The sequence below is a fragment of the Anneissia japonica genome, unplaced genomic scaffold (assembly GCF_011630105.1).
Source record: "Anneissia japonica isolate Jap-2015-1 unplaced genomic scaffold, ASM1163010v1 scaffold142_len1259957_cov175, whole genome shotgun sequence".
Taxonomy (NCBI): domain Eukaryota; kingdom Metazoa; phylum Echinodermata; class Crinoidea; order Comatulida; family Comatulidae; genus Anneissia; species Anneissia japonica.
In genome coordinates this window covers 1,098,900-1,117,812 of record NW_022684560.1, presented here as the reverse complement: position 1 = coordinate 1,117,812, position 18,913 = coordinate 1,098,900, and the positions used below count along the sequence as shown (strand labels likewise).

General features: G+C 33.6%; 1 protein-coding gene across 1 annotated transcript in view; it reads left to right on the top strand.

Annotated features, from left to right (window-relative positions):
• The window catches only part of LOC117106870 (ATP-dependent RNA helicase DDX3X-like), a 20,066-nt gene extending 1,783 nt beyond the window's left edge, over window positions 1–18,283 (top strand). The window contains 14 exon segments of the mRNA XM_033248371.1: window positions 3,741–3,786; window positions 5,042–5,089; window positions 5,447–5,506; window positions 6,983–7,463; window positions 7,648–7,747; window positions 8,218–8,353; window positions 9,604–9,680; window positions 9,989–10,084; window positions 10,526–10,690; window positions 11,734–12,019; window positions 12,298–12,479; window positions 13,119–13,236; window positions 13,747–13,897; window positions 14,191–18,283. Of these exon segments, the coding sequence (XP_033104262.1) occupies window positions 3,741–3,786; window positions 5,042–5,089; window positions 5,447–5,506; window positions 6,983–7,463; window positions 7,648–7,747; window positions 8,218–8,353; window positions 9,604–9,680; window positions 9,989–10,084; window positions 10,526–10,690; window positions 11,734–12,019; window positions 12,298–12,479; window positions 13,119–13,236; window positions 13,747–13,897; window positions 14,191–14,407 (2,163 nt within the window). The 3' untranslated portion in view covers window positions 14,408–18,283.
• The last annotated feature ends 630 nt before the right edge of the window (window positions 18,284–18,913 follow it).

Sequence of the window (18,913 nt, the reverse complement as noted above, 5' to 3'; positions counted from 1 at the left end):
TTCATATTCTTGACAGCAATTTGACCTCTGAAAGGTCATTGTTTGTCAAAAATCAAGGGCCTAAGACGACTGAAAAGCGGAGTTTTCTTCTTTCGTTCTGCCGGGTAAAATCAATTATTTAGGCCATGTTTGTAGACTAACCAATGTCCGCATGTCGCGCTAGCCTTATACTACTCTAGGCCTAGACTAGCTAGGATGGTGTATAGGCCTAGCCTTGAAGGGACGAAGGTCCCAATGAAAAACAACGTCGCTCCTTGATAGCTAACATTGTCTATTTAACATCACAATAATTCATTATTAGACTTATATAGTTGTTTTTTGAATTGTACACCACAAATCTCAGCCGATACCTCGCACAACTCGAGTAACATCTCGTAGTCGTATCTATTGTCGTGACGTCATGGCTCGCTGGCTCACACTTGCGATGTCTCGCACTTGTGATCAAATAACATGCTGGCTCGCACTTTGGCAACACTCTTTGGCAGTCAACTCGCCCCTAGAAAACCCGCCCTTGGAAACTTGCCCCATAAAAAAATGTACACTTCCTAGACCTTAGTCTTCAAAATAATAATTGTAACCTTTGGTAATCAACTACGTTTTCCACATACATAGAAAATTTTGAAACTTTATTAAAAAAAAAACCTAAACCATAATTCACCACTATAGACACTTTTTGACAAAAATGAAAAATTAAGACTTTGTTACCCAATGAGAAGTGTTCTAATATAATAGACAATGGGTTGTGTCTCATATTATTTGTTATATTTTTATTATTCATTATTTCACTTGACTGTTGTACTTGCAGCACTTCATTTGCAATTTCTAGTACTAATACTAGGCTAGGTACGGATTAGGGTCGTAGCGGCCGCGAGTCGATACATAGCAATTTTTTTATGGAGCGCCAAGTGCGCAGTACTGTATGCAATGGGCATCAGAGTTCGATATTAATACTGCTTTAATCAATTATCAAATTAGTGTATATTTTCTTTCATAATTTATATATAGCCTATATAAATCGAGACTTAATATTTAGTTAGTTTATTTATTATATCAATTGATTTATAGTATGCCTATTTTCTTACAGAAATGGATGGTACTTTTTAAATGGCTTCTTTAGTTTATTTATTCGAATTTTATTAACTTGAGTTCAGTTTGTTATTTGTGAATGAACATCTGTTTGTCATTGCATTTAAAGATGATATTTATTTGAGTTTTGCTAACTTGTGTTTTGTTTGTTTTATTGAATGAACATTTGTTATTCTTGTACTACGACTTTGAAGATGACTGATATTTATTTGATGTTTTACTAACTTGTGTTTCTTCTGATAAATCAGTTGTTGGTAGAGTATTATTATTATTATTATTTTACAGAAATCAACTATTATTTTAATTCTTAGCATCACACTTTATTATTGCTTAACATTAATACTATGTATATAATTTCATCCTTATCTGAACATTTAATTATTGTTTTTACTATAGTCAACAATTAACAATAAATAATACATACATATACATTCATTCTTATCTCGACATTTTATTGTTTTACTATAGGCATTAATTAACAATGAATTATACATACATATAGCTTCATTCTTATCTCAACATTTACTTATTGTTTTGCTATAGTCAACAATTAACCTTAAATACCATGTACATAATTTCATTCTTATCTTAACATTTAATTAATTTTTTACTATAGATTTATTTGAGTTTCGTTGCACCAATGGATTCCATAAATATTATATCCGAGCATTTCGGCTTATAACTCGGCTAGAAGCAAGCAATAAGGATTTTGCAGTGCGTGTTCCATGAGCATACTGATCGCAATACTCATCCAGCTTTTGAGTTGCCATAACAGCATGTCTAGATTGGTTGCGTAGAACATCTTCCCTGTACACCAATTCAGCATTTATGGCGACTGTCTGACTCTCCTCGTATAAGAAGTTGGAGAGCAGGTAGAAGTGGATGTTGGCTATATAAAAAAAAGTTAAAATACAATATAACCAAAAAGATTGATTACATATTTATACAGGATGCAATTTCAGACATGATGTAACAGTCTGTTTGTAAAATGGTTTCTATTTAAATTAATATTAATTAATGTGAAGATATTTAATTTCAAAAAATGAATTTTATTTTGTTAAATCAACAAAAAATCACAAGTTAAGGTAATACAAATGATGCACGTCTTAATCACATTAATACACATCTTATTAAACAAGATTTGATTGAAAATGATGTCTTCTTGAAAAAATCGTCATACTTTATAGGGAAGCAAGGGCGCAGGAAAGTGCGTGATTTTTTTTGCGTATATAATAGATCTTTGTCTTTATTGACTGACAAAAGAATGTTTGAAGATGCCGATGAACGCCGAGGTGTTACAGATAGGCGTTAATTGCGCTACATCAAGCAGTTAAATCAACACAATGCATCTTTATTTTATCAAATAAAACACCAACACAAGCAAACCAAATCCACACATAAATTTCATATTCAGATTAAATTTTATTTGAAATTAGCAACTAAGTACCATGTATTAAAAAAAAGATATCTACAATATCGACCATATACCAGTTGTCCGACAAATTTTCAGGTCCCAAAGGTAGTCTCGAATTTGAGGGCAAACTGTATTGTCAAATCATTGTTCACTGATTTTTGGTACAGTAGAAACCCTCAATTACAAACCCCGATTTAACGAATTCCCTTTTTTACGAACGTAAAATCAAGGTGATTACGTCATAAAAAGTGCAGTGAAAAATAATTTTTTTAAAAATCCGCTCGAATTGTAATTGTTATTAGCATGCATACAACACAACATACCATACTATACAATATTATGTAATTATCAAGTGAAGGAGGCCCTTTAACAGGCTTCTTTAAAAAAGTCAACATAGTACTTGATTGTTTTATTGAATGATCAATATATATAATAAACAAGTATCTATGGAATTTATGTTGGAGTAAAATCGACAATCTAGGTATTTAAGAAGGTAAAAACGTCCGATTAAAAACAAATTTGTGTGGGGTTTAGAGTGGGATCAGAATGCTTAGAAACTGCCTACTGTAGGCCTAGGCCCCCTCAGACTTGGCTGCAGCCTAGTAGGCCTAGCTTGGCTCTAATAACACTGTTTCTAATTGACTGTGGCATTGCAAGATCAAATCGTAACTGCACGCGAGCTCAGTATTATGTCATTATGTGACTGACCAAACACAGAAATTATTTTAGCGTCGTCGTCAAGGAACAACAAAATTGTTTACACTTTTTAAAATTGTTGTAAATGGTTAGATTAAAGGTGTGTCATGACAATTGACCAATAACTTGAAAAATTCCATTTACTGTACATTGGTACCAAATCGCTGGTTGCTTTCAAAATGGAGACGTGCATAGCATTAAATTTTAATTTTCATCGAAATTTTCTACTTATAAAGCCTAAGCCTGATTTTCTCCAGTTGATGATCTCTGACAAGCGACTGATTTGGCTTGACTGCGCCACTTATGTTAGTCTTGAATAGTTGCAAGTTTTAAATAATTTGGTAACCGTTTTCATAACCGGATCCGAGACCGTATTAGCGCGTACATCTCTAGGCCTGGCCTAGTGCCTAGTGGTATGCTTTGCTTAGGCTTGGCCCTGCCTATTTATTCATATAATCTGTGTGGAATTGCAAGGGCCAGAAAGGTAGGGCTTAGTTTTAATATTAAGTTACAATATCTGCAGAAATTGTTTTTCTCTTTTCAGATGTCTGGGCTAGACTTGAATGCAGGACATAAAGGAAATAGAGGAGGTTAGTATTATCTTGCCAAAACATTTTAAATATAATTAACTTACAAAGGAACCTTTGATTTAAATGTACAGATATTACTAAGATTTTTCTAACAAGCTTTACAAAAGAACACTAAAATTTATTGGACAATGATTTGAATATGAACAAATTTTGCTAATAATCAAGATTATCTCATATCAAATATTTTATACTCACTTGCACTGTCAAAACTAACAAAGACTTAATTTAGTTTTGCAAATTACATTCTTTACAAGACTTACTATAAAATATGTACACCAAGACTTAATTTACATGACTTGCACTTAACAAATCACTAATATTAGACCTACTCTACCAGACTTCCTCATTTACAAATCTTACAGAGACTGTATACTTTCACCTAACAGAGTTATTTTACACTAATGTGCATTCACATTAACAAATCACACTAAGCTTTTACAAAACCTTTATGTTAAATAATGTCACAAAAACTTAATTTACGAAGTACTAACTACAAAATAATAAATTGCAAGTTTTTTATACCTGATTCACACAAGATAAAATATTGCATGGGACATGCTAAATGTTGCTATAGTAGACTTCCAGAGATATTCATACTGAGATATCTTGTTAAGAAAGTACTATTTATGTGCAGATATCAAAGATCTAACAATAACAAGGTAACACACTTTGCGTAGCAATTAGTAGCATCAAAAGTTTTTTTCTGCTCAAACTACTTGTGTTTTGGAAGAAGGCATCCTAGAAAATGAACTTTCGCAGAAATCAAAGAGTGCGCTATCTTTTGATTATGGGATCATTGGATCAAGGTTGAAAAGTACTTGCTTTTGCAAGAGGGTGCACTACTAAATTTGTACACTGCATTGTTGCAGAATTTGTATCTTCTTCTTATAAGAGACATTAAGTATACATGCGCGCCACAAAGTGAATATAGATGCGTGCTAATTTTTAAATTGGTAGGCAATTATACAGATGTTCAATGTTTATTTCCACAATTCAATAATATTATATATTATATATATAATAATAATATAATATATACAGATATAATAAATCGTCAAACAATTGGATTTGATTTGTGGAGGAGGCTATATAAGCTGATTAGACTCGTCTGATCAGCTTTAAGCCATAGTATTAAGTTACAGTATTCGTAGTAATTATAAAAAAACCAATTCATCATATATTTTGGTTGGCTTGCTGTTTTATTTTCTCACCAACCCTTTTACAACCATTATTCTTTTTATTACTTTTTTTTTAGCTCCGCAACGCTATATACCCCCTCATTTAAGAGAAGCTGCCAGTGGAGGTTAGTTGTTTTTTTTGTTTTTTTTTCCAATTAATTTGTCTTTGTTTAAACTTATATTACAATATTCATTTGTTAACAAAATTGAAAAAAATTAGACTAGTATACTGTTAAGAGGTTTTCATTCCATTGTCTTTTGACTGCCATAAAATCCAGCTCATTTTGGTGCAATATTTTAGTACAAAGATATGGAATGAAATTAAATATTTTCCAAAAATAAATTATCAAGTCAATTGGAAATCTCCAAAATGTGCACTTACTGGTTGAGTATGTATCATGTTTTTTCAAGTCAATTGAAAATCTCCAAAATGCGCCCTCTATTGGTTGAGTATGTATCATAAACTTTTCTTTCGCTTGAAGGTTTTGGTGGTAACCAAGGTGGATATGTTGCTTATCAAGGAGGGGTTTATAGTGCAGCAGGTGAGAACCTGTGTATGTTGCTTAACTTCTGCTAACGAAGCAAACACCTAATTAGCAGCAAACACCTAAACACCTTTTCTTTAGGCTATACAATTTGATGATAATTAAATTTGTGCAACCTATCCTGTGGCTACGCCTCATGTTTTGGTTTAATCTTTGACCTTTGTATTTCGTAAATAAATGTATTATAAAATTACTTTTGGTTTGTTATAGCAGTATCTGTTGTAGGCATGGGGATTGTATTGCAATTTTGCATGCTTCAACTTTTCAAATGTTATTGACAAAGATTCTAAAAATACAAGATAGAGCACTCACATAGCAAAAGTGAGGCGGATTTATATACGTCACATCTTTTAAGTCCAGTCGTAAGCGGCGGCCTCCAGTTTTCAAAATAGCAGTTTACACACATTTATCCAGTTTACGTAAAGACGTACAGGGTGCCCTTCTGTTGCTAAGTAAATCCAAACATACGTGGTGCCCTTCTTTTTCCGCTAATGATGGAAACTAATCAGATTGTGGTCATACAATTGTGTGGTTATGTATTCACCGTGATATAAGTTTGTCAGAAGTTTTTTTAATCCAGTTGTACGCGGCGAACCATTGTTTGTATTCTAACCATGCATTTTGGTGGAACACTTTCTACTGTAGAGAACTTTATCTTGTGTTTTTAGTATCTTTGTTATTCTTCATTTAATAGTTACAATATAGTACTAAGTTATTGAGTGGGTATGTAGTCTGTGGTTAAGATTGCTGCCAATTAATCCTGTGGTCCTGGGTTTAAATCCTGAGGGACGCAAGAATTTTTTTTCTTAGAACTCCACTGCACAAGCCTTGCAAGTTTTTTGGTGAGTGGACTCAATTATACAAATTTACCACAAGTGTATGGTACTTACACATTCCAAGTTTAAATCCACTACCAAAAATTTTCTATACATTGTTTTTGTTTTTTGGTCAACTGGTGGTACTGTATATAATACTTTTGTTTGACTATTATTTCTCTCTGTTGACTGTGTATTTCATGGTTGATTGCATTTATCATAGTGTTGCATTATTAGTTGTATATTATTGAGTCATCAGTAAATCTTGATCTGTTTGTCTATTTAACTGTGTTACTATTTGTTTAGGCTACTCCCCCATAAGCCAATGCGTAGTTAGAACTGCATATGCTCGTACCAAACTCAATCAACATAAACACCATATGGACAACATAGGGTAATGTCGATTGACCTCGGGTACGAGCATGCACAGTTTGAACTATGAATTGGCTTATTTATTTACTGAACTTTTTTTTCACTACCATTGTTTAAAATTTTTGTTTTTACTTGCATCAGTTCAAACCTGTAGTATGCCAAATGACATTCAATGAGCAGTTAACAAGAGTTCTAGTGACCATTGTACAACCACTTAGTTATCTAACATTATTTTAGAATAGCCACCAAGAAAACTGAAAGTCTTTAAATGTTATCTGGGTTGCAGGATATTCAGATGATCTAGGAGGACGTGGCTATGGCAATTCTCCAGGAGGAGACTCCATGGGTGGCTATGGGGGACGTGGCGGTTACAACAGGTCCGGATACAACCAAAACTACAGAGGCTACAATTCAGGGGGTTATAATTCAGCAGGCGGCTATGGCGGTCAAGATTATAATAGCGGTGGATATCCAAGAGGTGGCTATCAGCCGAGAGGCGGCTTCCAGAGCCGTGGCAGCTACACCCGCGGAGGCTACAATGATACATCTTACCGGGGTGGAAGTTATCAAAACCGATATAATGGTCGCAACACTGATGGCGATTGGAGAGGACGAGACCCACCAAAAGCCGAAAATTCGTTCTGGAGTGGCGATCGCTATGGTGAGGCCAACAGACAAGAAGACAGCTGGGGTGGACGCACTGATCGTGACACAATCACCAAAGAAGATTGGACAAAACCCCTTCCCAGGAATGAACGAGTTGAAAAGTAAGCTTCAAAATTCCAATTTTTAAAATCTTAAATTTGGAATCTTAATTTTATAACTTCTATAAACAATTGTGAAAATAATTTTCATGCATTCACCACTTTTCTGGCAATTTTTTTTTATTTTTTTATTTTTTTTAAATATTAAAATGTAAGTAGATTCTAAATATTGACTCTTGTTCAATAGGGAGTTGTTTGCTGGTGGAAACACTGGTATAAACTTTGAAAAATATGACGACATTCCTGTTGAAGCAACTGGACGTAATATACCAGAAAACATAAAAGAGGTATGTAAAATTATTCTAATTAAAAAAATAAAATATACAATAAAATACTTAAAAACAAGAATTTACTGTAAACTAAGAAGTTCATATAGGTAATATTGCTATTCCATTGTGATTTCCATCAATGATCTGTTTTTGGTTGATGGTTTTATCCATCTATTTACAGAATTGTTATGTTAAAGCAAAATAGATATGCACCCTTATTTTTGAAATAAGATCATCCTCTATTCAAAGACCCTCTAGTAAAAGACCACCTTCATTTAATTAAAGACCTTTTTTTATGGTTCCAAATTCAAACCCTGGTCCCAAAAGTGATCTTTAATTGAAAGCAGACCTGTATTCTATTTTATGATCGGGCTCAGAGTGTCATTTGCAAATTTTGTTGAACCTCATGTGAAATTGTCCACTAATTTGTATTTTAGTATTTGACTAAATAGGTTTTTTTTTATTGAAATGATATTATTGTTGTACAGTTTACAGAGTGTAAACTAGGAGAGATCATTCATTCTAACATCAAACTTAGCAAGTATGAACGCCCAACTCCAGTTCAAAAGTACGCCATTCCCATCATCCTGGAAAACCGTGATCTGATGTCTTGTGCTCAAACAGGTTAGTGAAAACAATTAGATTACAAACCAATTGCAGAAATAGACAAGAAACCTTTTTTACAACTGTGAAGGATTCTTTAGACAAGAGTTAATGGCAAAACGTAGTCTTGGAAAATAGCACAATTGACCTGTCTGCAATGCCCCGCCCCTTGTGTATTGTTGCGAAATTCCCACAAAAAACGATAGCATAGACATACGTAAAATTGTGCATTTGGCAACGTGTGTGCTTGTGCACTTGCATGTCTTCCAAACTAGGAATACCGCGCGCGTGCCTCACAAACACGCGTGTTGTCCCACAAACGCATTTGTTTGCGTATGTTTTAACACTCGTCTTGATTGACCTTAGCAACAATATCCAAGGGGCGGGGCTTAGCGGAAGGTCCATTGACACTTCAGAAGGTTTCATTGCTGTAAACAAGATATAGAGAGATTTGGCGATGGGCATCACATGACCTAACTTGGGTGTTGGATATAAACAGTCAAATGGCACAGCAGTGTTTTACAAGTTAATTGCTGTAAAGATCATTATCCCCAGTAAACTAAACCAAATTGATTGGAAACTAAACTTAAGAATTTGGCCTTAATGGTTTGCTAATGCTGTAAAGAATACTAGCTGCAAACATTGAGATTTTTCGACAAATATTAGGCCAATGCCCCTGCACATCTACGGAATTGTTAGGTATACATGATGGTCTTCGACCCGTGAACCACGCTGTTAGGGCCAGCTATAGGTTTATGAAGGATCACTTAAATTTCAAAGCATACAATCTAATTAGAACACTACAGGATAAGTAAATAAACACTATTTTGAACTTTTGAACAATCATATAGCCTTTCCAACCCATTTACTTCTCATGTTAACGGTGGTGGTTGTTTTCGCAACCATAACATTATCTTTTCCTATGCTATCGCAGTGTAATGTTTTTCATGTATACCCAAGTAAGGTTGTGTGACTCCCTATAAACAATCTTCCCTCTATTGCTGTAAAAATACTAATTTCCACAATCAAACTTGTTGTAGACTCAATACTATAGCTAACTCTGCAAGTTATCGGTCTATACCATAGATTGTATTACACTCACTCCTCAAGCCAATATTATGATACATAATTTAATTCTATGTCACTTGTGAATGAAAACACAATAAAAAATATATAATAAATGACATTGTTGAGTATGGTGGACAGATGTATTATATTTCAAGTTAGTAATTTTTAACATTGGAATCATTTGGTTGTTTTGTTTATTTCAGGTTCTGGCAAGACTGCAGCATTTTTGCTTCCAATTTTGACACAGATCTTTAAAGCTGGTCCAGGACAGTGCCCACAAGTAAAGAACACAAACTTCTTTGAAAAAAAAATTGAACGTCGTCAAAAAATAGGAAAAAAAATGATTGTTTAAAAATCATTGATTAAATAATTATATTTTATTTGAATATCAAGACAAGTACAGTATGTATTCATGCATAATTCATATTAATAGCAGATTTTTCCATTCTTTCCTGTGTCGGAAAAAAATACTGTAGTATTATATACAAATTTAAAGGCAAATATTATATGTTAAACATACTTTTTGTTAATTATAATACATGTTTATTGTTTTAAATCTATTACCAGATCTTTAACCTACATTTTCAGAAAAACAGCACCAATAAGCGCAAGAACTACCCTCTTGCTGTTATTCTGGCACCTACTCGGGAGCTGGCTTGTCAGATATTTGATGAGGCACGAAAGGTGAGACAAATAAATAAGTGTTTTTCATGTGTAGATTGCTTTATATTAACATCTGAATGTGCTATAAGATGTTTGTACAATAAAATACTTTGTATATTTAACTATTACTCAATCATTCTATTATTATGGTGACTAATAACAGCCGATTTTGAGCTAAAAGTGTTGGTAGTTCTAGGCCTAATTCACTATGACTGCATTTTTATAATACATTTTACAAAAAAGTGTCTTCGTGGTTTACAACAGGAGAAGAATGCATAACAAAACAATACCAGAATATGAACTAATTAAAGATTGCTTCAATCTGCTTACAGTTGTAATTATTATAGTGATTGTACACAAAAACTGACAAGTACATACGATTACATTTGAGATTGGCTGGTCTACCATTAAATTTGTTGAATATGAACAGGCGTAATTCTAGTTAATATTTTTTTTTTCCAGTTTTCTTACCGAAGTCACGTACGTCCATGTGTTGTATATGGAGGAGCTGATGTCGGAGCCCAGTTGCGAGATATGGAGCGTGGATGCCATCTACTAGTTGCAACACCAGGCCGTCTTGTTGACATGATGGAGAGAGGTCGAGTCAGTATGGAGTACATCAAGTACGTTCATTTTTAAAATGATTGAATGGCGTGCAGCTGCGTCCATGTGAATTTAGCAATTAGGTGCATCACTTTTAGCCACTCAGTTACGTGTCTCAAATTGGGCCCTACAGCTTAATACATCATTGTTATCCTTATGGGTATGCCCGTACCGCATCACTTTTAGCCACTCAGTTACGTGTCTCACATTGGGCCCTACAGCTTAATACATCATTGTTATCCTTATGCTTATGCCCGTCCCAATTAGTTGGCAGTATAGCCTCCATTTCTGTTACAGGACTACATGCTGTTAGTAACTCTTTGTAATTATTGTATAGAAACGCTAAATACTGTTGATTTCACAAACCATTTACTTATGCTTAGAAAGCAGAAAATATGTAGCTGAAGATTGTTTGGCATTTTATTTAGACTTGCTCAGAAGAGCCACACAAGGAGGAAATCTGCGTAGTTCAACTTGTTTTATTTAACAGTTATTACTGCGATGTTAATTGAGCAATTTGAGGAGGATTTTCTTTTTTTTAGATTTTACCTTATTATTAATAATTATTACCTAATTCTAGTAATGCTATAACTGCTCAATTCCAATTTTTAATTTTATTGAACTAAGTATGTAAATGTAATTATTACTTACCCTACTGTGAACTGTTGTTACTTTAGAACCAGATGGAAAATGGTATACCTAATCAGCACAAAAACACTAAATATTCACTGCTTACATTTATACAGAAAAGCATATTGTAGTTGCTCTGTGCTTTGTAGTACGAGATGATCTCTAGGCGATATCCTGTTCTAAAATATTTTTGGTTATAAAATGAAGATGATTGAATTTGTGTATTTTTTACTGTACTACAACCACTTTATGTATGATGTTTAAGTGTTGATTGATATTTTATCTGCTGTTTCCAATGGTATGAAATGTTAATTGTGTCAAAGAACTCAAATAGCAAAAGAATGAGCTCTTTGAGTAGTTTGCATTAAATTTGACAGAACGTTCACCCTCCAGCGACTGGAGAAAATATTGACCATTTGATAGTGGAGAAACAACAGGAAACATACAAACCTGAGCGCCTCTGCTTGGATGGAGGAAAATTGCTGTCATGACATTCCCTGTATTGCGAACTGCTTTATCTTCTATGTATTATCTTTGATTGTATGTATTAATATTATGTTACTAATTGTAATTGACAGATGCTGGCAAGGGATTTCCTTGATGACTACATTTTCTTGGCTGTTGGCCGTGTAGGTAGTACCAGTTCCAACATCACTCAAAAGATTGTGTGGGTAGAAGAAGCTGACAAACGATCCTTTTTGTTGGATCTGCTGAATGCAGCTGGTAAGCAAAATCCAAAAATGATTTTCAAAAATTTCTGAGATTGTTTTATTTCTATCATATTTTCTTGAAGCCAAGCTCTGGAGGAAAACAATTTTGATGTGTTTGTGTATCTGACTTTTCTAAGACACAAAAAAAAACTTTAAGTAATTACTTGTTTAATAGTTTTGGTAAAATTTTATCTGTATGATTATATCCTTAAAAATGACCAGAAGTTTTGAATTATATGAATTGTTTTTTGACACAGTTTGATTTAATGTTCATGATTTGCTTGCTATTAGGTGGTGATTCACTTACACTGGTGTTTGTTGAGACCAAGAAAGGTGCTGATGCCCTCGAAGATTTCTTGTATAGTGAAAACTACCCAGCAACCAGTATCCATGGTGACAAGTCTCAGCGTGACCGAGAAGAAGCTTTGCGCACCTTCCGTACTGGACGCACACCAATTTTGGTAGCAACAGCTGTAAGTAGTAAATCTTGTATTCATGATCTCAGATTTGTTTTTATTCCATTCACATCCAAACACAAGTGCTGCCAATGAACCTTTTCCCTAACCTCCTCCCCTTGGATATTGTTGCTAAGGTCCCATAAACCAACAGTGTTAAAATATATGCAAGCACATGTTTGTGGAACAGCATGTGTGCTTAACCACCATGCTACAGTTTCACACTAATTTAAATAATATATGCATTATATTTTTTAATAGATCATAGCTATACATGTTCACACATGATCCTGATTATATAATTCCATCATCATACAGAAAGAATGACATTGAAATTCAGGTCTCCCTCCAATTAAGGACTTTAAAGAATTAAAGACTTTAAAGTATTGAAGACTTTTGGGACCAGGGTTTCTATGATCTTTAGCAGCTAATAAAGATAGAAGACATTCGTAAATTTAGGACCACAGAATAGCAGTGCTTAATCTGAGGTCGTCTTTAATTGAAGGATTTTTAAATTTGAGGGAAACTGTATTTTCTTGGCAAATACTAGAATATTGCAATTTGAGGCAGTTAATTTACTGGTTAGGTTGCGTCCCAATAAATGTTGGGCAGATTTATTATGTTGAATGCATTTACAATGCGTTTTTTATTGATTAGGTTGCAGCCCGTGGTTTGGATATTAGCAACGTGAAACATGTTGTGAACTTTGACTTGCCTACCGATAGTGAGGAGTATGTGCATCGTATTGGCCGTACTGGAAGAGTTGGGAATCTAGGTAGAATTGATTGCTTTCCTATTTTATTCGTAAATAAATATAACATATTGTTGACCACTCAAGTTCTTTTATATCTATAAAGACAACTATTTTATTCTTAATTTTAAAAAATAAGTTCAAGAGGATTTTTCATAAGAGTATTAGTACAAGCAAAAATAATTAGTTAATTACAGTTTAACTATTAATGTTTAAAGGATAGAAACATTTAATTTTACTGGTCTTAATTAAAAAATAATGATAATTATTTTAATTATGTTACTTTTTATTTTATTCCATACAGCAAACAGTACAACACAAAAAGAAAACATAAAACAAAAGCAAAGAAAGAGAAAGGCAGATGTTGTACACAAACTGTCACCAGAAGTGGTGTTCCCCTCCTACTCCAACCATTATATGCTATAAAAATTTATTATTATTTTATATGAAAATGATTTCCGGCCTATTGATTTACAAATAATTAAAGATTTGCATTCATGGTTCCCTGTACTTGTAATTTGTATTTTTTTATAGGATTGGCTACATCCTTCTTCAATGAGAAGAATCGTAACATTGCCCGTGATCTGTGTGACCTGTGTATCGAGGCAAAGCAGGAAGTCCCATCTTGGCTGGAGTCCATGGCATATGAGGCTAAGCACAGTGGCTCAAAGAGAGGACGAAACCGGTACAAACTCCCTTACAGATTGATTAAATTTCATTTGTGTATTTTGAGACAATAGCTAAATTGTTCAGTTTTTATGTTGATTCCATGATTAAGTTGTAAAATTTGTTTTAATAATCTTTTTTTTGTGTATTATCTAAATTAATTGTGATGGTCATTAGCAAACATGTATAAATTACAGTATGTTTCAGTCCTTGGTGTGGGTTTCAAATACTAAGATCAAAGTATGATTGAATAATTGTTTTTGTCCTGAAAATCCTGAGAATTATTGTTATTTAAAATTTATGTTTCGACAGCTATGGTGCCGGTGGATTTGCATCACGCGATTACCGCCAACAACACCGAGGTGGCGGAAGAGGTGGCGGTGCTCAAACTGTCCAGTCCGCTCCAACGTTTGTTGCAGCACAACCTCCTCCGTTCGCTTTTGCTCACTATGGCGGCCATTACGGAGGAACTTACGGAGGATCTTACAACCAACCTGCAGCCAGCTCTCAAGACTGGTGGGGCAACTAAGAATTATGCTTCTATGCTGGTATGTTAATACAGTAACGTGTAGTAAGTCATTGCTTAATTAAGTCGATGTTAATTCGCATGCTGGGATTGCTTTATCTGTTGGTTATTGTAGGTCTCTTGTTTCACTTTCGTGGGGCATCAAATTTCTATGAGGGTATGTTAAGCATGTGCTATACAAATTGATAGTCCTTGCCCTCGGATGATGTGTTTTTAATCCTCTTCAGTTCTTAGTTAAGCACCAAGTCTATTGCATATAATTATTTGGAACTATATCAAAAGTGGCATTCATTACTGAACCTGTTAACCAACTTGCTGTTTTGTAAAACATTAACAGAGCAGAAATTTCAAAGTAAATTATTAAAGTATTAGCGTGATGTCTTGAGAATTTTCAACAGGTATGCCACTGTCAAGCACCTATGATTTTGGATCTATTCAATTGAATTATCAAAGCTTTCAAGTTATTTGGCGTAATTAGATTTGAATTAAAGGTAAATAGAGAAATGTTTGTGGGGGGCGGTTGTTTCTGTATTGTGCTAGTTTTAGTTAAAACTTACGTTGTTCCATTGTCTTCCTTATGAAGAGAACTCTCCAAACGTGAATATATGGCTGGACAAATATGTAAGGTCATTACAGTTATGAACTTGTCAAGTGTTGCGCATATTTTAATCGGTGAAACATGGCATATTTATCTCAGATTAGGCGATTGGAATCTGTTGCCTAAGAAACTTAATAAATGTGTAATGATATTGATTAAGCATTTACTATAGCAGTGTGTGAGTGGTATGTCCACAGACTAATTGAAAGACGACTGTCATAAGAATTGTTTCTGTTTATATATTGTAAGCCAGTTATGGCATTAGTAACAGATTCTAATGGTCCTTTCGACTTAGGAACATACAGTACAACCTGGTATTATTTAGAATTAAAGTGTAATTAATTAACATATTATATGTCATTGTTTTACAAATACTATAGTTATTATTATTATGGATGATACTATTGCTGTAATAGTATCGTGATGCTTAATACTGAGTGTTGCTGAGTGTTAACTCAGTATCAGAAAGCTCTAGATACAGTTCACTTCATTTTAAAAGTAACATTCCTCTTATATGTGAGTGAATGTTAATTCATTTAAATCCATGTTTTTGTGTATTTTTCACATGTTTTTCTGAACATTTTGTAAAGATCAATTTGTAGGTTATACCTTTCTCTCCTGGGATGTTGTGTGACTCAGATTATCTAGGTTGTATCATTGATTAAAAAAAAAACAAAATGCAAGTAAAGGCAGCCACCTTTGCTCAAAGTTTTTAATGAAATGTTATAAGTTGAATAAGGCTCACTTAATGCTAATAGAGGAACAGTTATAAGTGTTGATGGTGAGCTATTTTTTTATCTATATGCAATATCTGTGTGATATGGCATTCATTACCTGTTTTCACATGTCTTTCTAAATGTGCCTCCACAGTAATGATTTTTTAGTGAATCTAATGCACCAAAGAAAAGACATGCTGGAATTTCATCGTCATTAGTAAAATGTACATAACATTTCTCCAGTTAAGTTTTGACTTTTGGTTATTTATTAATGCCTTATATTTATTCATTCAATAGGAAATTATCTTAAGATTTTCTGACAGAAACTCAAAGTGCAATGTATCTTTCTTATGTATTTGATATTAAGAAAGATCCATTGTTGTCTAATTGTGTGTGTACTGTATTAAAGAAAATGCAAAGGACATGCATTCATTTGATTGAATTATATCTGTAAATAATATGAAAGATTTGCTTTGCATAATGTGTGCTACAGGCGAATTTTGTAAAGCTTAGAATCAAAGACAGCTGTATTTTGTACAGGCTGTGTTTTTATTAACGTAAATCATTCTGTTGGTTTCCCAACTTAATGCCAGATCAATAAACGCTACATTTTTGCATTTACATGGTTTAGGATCTATAGGTAGCCAGTAAAGTAGATTAAATTTGTATTTTCTTATTGCCTAGATTAATAATAATAGAACTATGTTTAATCTTGGGTGTGTTTTTTCAAAAGCTCATTTATAAGTAAACCAATGGTGCATAGGTGGCAACAAAGTTATGTAAGTACAGTAATCTATAGAAAAGTTTATCTGATGCAATGATGATTATCCCAGGAGAGACTAAGAGTGAGAGAGAGAGAGTAACAATCAGTATTGTGTGACCTATAAATAGAAAAACATGAGCAGCAATGGGAGACACAAACCTGTTGTATTCACAATCATTTGTGAATATATTTTATCTTTTTATATATTATTTTTTGCTGATTGGTCATAATTTAGGTGTATTGTATACTGGTTATATTGGCATTGTAGGATACAGGGATCACTTCCTGCAGAATTGCAATGATGCCTCAACAGATGCCTCATCGCCTTGATCTATTTACAGACCTTTGCTACATTGTACTAGATATTTCAGATTAATTCGCTAGTGCTATCACGCATTGGTGTAGTTTATACCGTCGGTTGCATTTAGGGAACCTAAATGCAAGTACATTTAAGAGTATTATCTTGCCATTTCCAAAAGTTCCTAAACTTATCACATGTGGTATTAATGAGATAAGTTATATTAATCTTATTAAAAATTAAGATATATGGCATTGCAAAATGGAATAGGCATGACTAGGTTGCATACTATATTAAGTCAGCCATAGTGCCATTTGATTTGTGACTGATCAACTGATGTCATTTTGGATGAAAGCATCACACATGGATGTAATAATGAGACAAGTTACGGGTAGTCTTCCTTTAAGTAATCTGAGAAACAATATTTGAGGGATGCAAGTATGTGTACTACTCTTGACCTGTTTATTAAAAACATTTATCGTTTTACCGTCCACAGTAAGAAGGTAGTGGTTAAGTTGATGCGATAATGGTTGTCATAAATGTATGCCTATTTATTTTACTATATAAATAAATCCATTGATTATTAGGGAAAGATCGAGAAATTTCTCCAGTATAGATTTTAAACGAGTTGTTGTGGCATCAGTGTTCATTTCTCTTCACTTTGATGCGATGAGGTAAGGAGAATGTTTTGTGAAAATGCTGCATTATTTGTAGCATTTGCAAGTAGGGCTATCAAGTTGGCTGAACCAGTGTATGATGCTAACTAGCCGTTACCTAACAACGGCTGTTCATATAGATATTTAAATTCATATAAAAATCAGCCTTTGTTAATATTCTATGTTGATATAACATTTTGTATTCATATTATTTATGTGAAAATCTGAACAAAATAGGGATTTTAATTGTTCATCAATATAATAATATCCAATATATTTCTGGCTGCAAAAAGCTGGTTTCAATAGCAATAGAAATTTTATTTTTTAGTTCCTTTTTGTTTTTTTTTATCAAAAGGTGTTATGACCAAAGATAGGTATATGTGTCTCCCCAGAGTGTGGATGCAACAAAAAATTATTATCACAAAAGAATCGCTTAATTTGTTTTTGGAGAGTCTTGATGGAGCAACCAAGTTTTTTTTTTAGTATTTTGTCTGATTTTGAACCCAATTTACATTCTCCACATCAAGTTCATTCCTTCGATGTTTTTAGCAACTTAAGCCTCGGCTAACTGTAATTTGGCTTTTGTTGTGTCTATAGAAATATTTTCCTGTGTAAACTCAGAAGTATCGTCTTCAACAAACTTATAACAACAGTAAATTTCAGTTTATCTTAAGTGAAAATAGTTGTGTTGCGTTATATGCAAAACACCAATACAATACTTAATTCAAAATTACTGTTGTTTTCATGATCACAAACAATATATGTGTATGTGGGGAATTTTATGCAAAGTGTTCTACAACAAGGGTTCTTTCTTTTCCCAAGTTAATAAAAACAAATGTTGCAACTAAGTCATTGTAATGTCGTCTGTTAAGTTTCACACACATTTTTTGTATTAAAAAAAAATCGAGTTGTGGGTGTGCTTTCCGGCAAGCACCACTGCTGAGCTTCCAAATGTAGTATACTAGAGCCCGGTAATCAACCTCGGGCGGTGTTATAGAGAATGCTGCTTTGGTAAATAATGAGGGTCTTTACATAATATTAGATAGTGGCAGGGTTGGCATCAGGATTTTCACGAGAGGAGGGGCAGACGTCCCTGACGACAGAAAAGTGGTTGTGGTCGGGCATCGCTCAAAATCTCTGGAAAGTGTTCCAGTGGGCGAAGCCCCCTAAAATATGAAAATTTAGGGGTTTCAAATGCTTTAATCGATTTTAGAGTCCACTAAAACTGTATGTAGAAAATACACATACTGTACAGTACATATTCCCCCTACGTAGGCCTACGGATGGTAAATATGCAAAAGTCCTGCGTGTTTGGACTCTGTGGGTTATTTTTATTCTATCTGATGAGTATTTTAAAAAATTAAAAATTAAAAAAAACTTTTTTCACCTGCCCCTATTTATCATTTTTTTAAAAGAAGGGCAAACAAACAATTTATTTTATTTGGCCTAATCAGGGTAGAGTCTGTCTCTTATACACA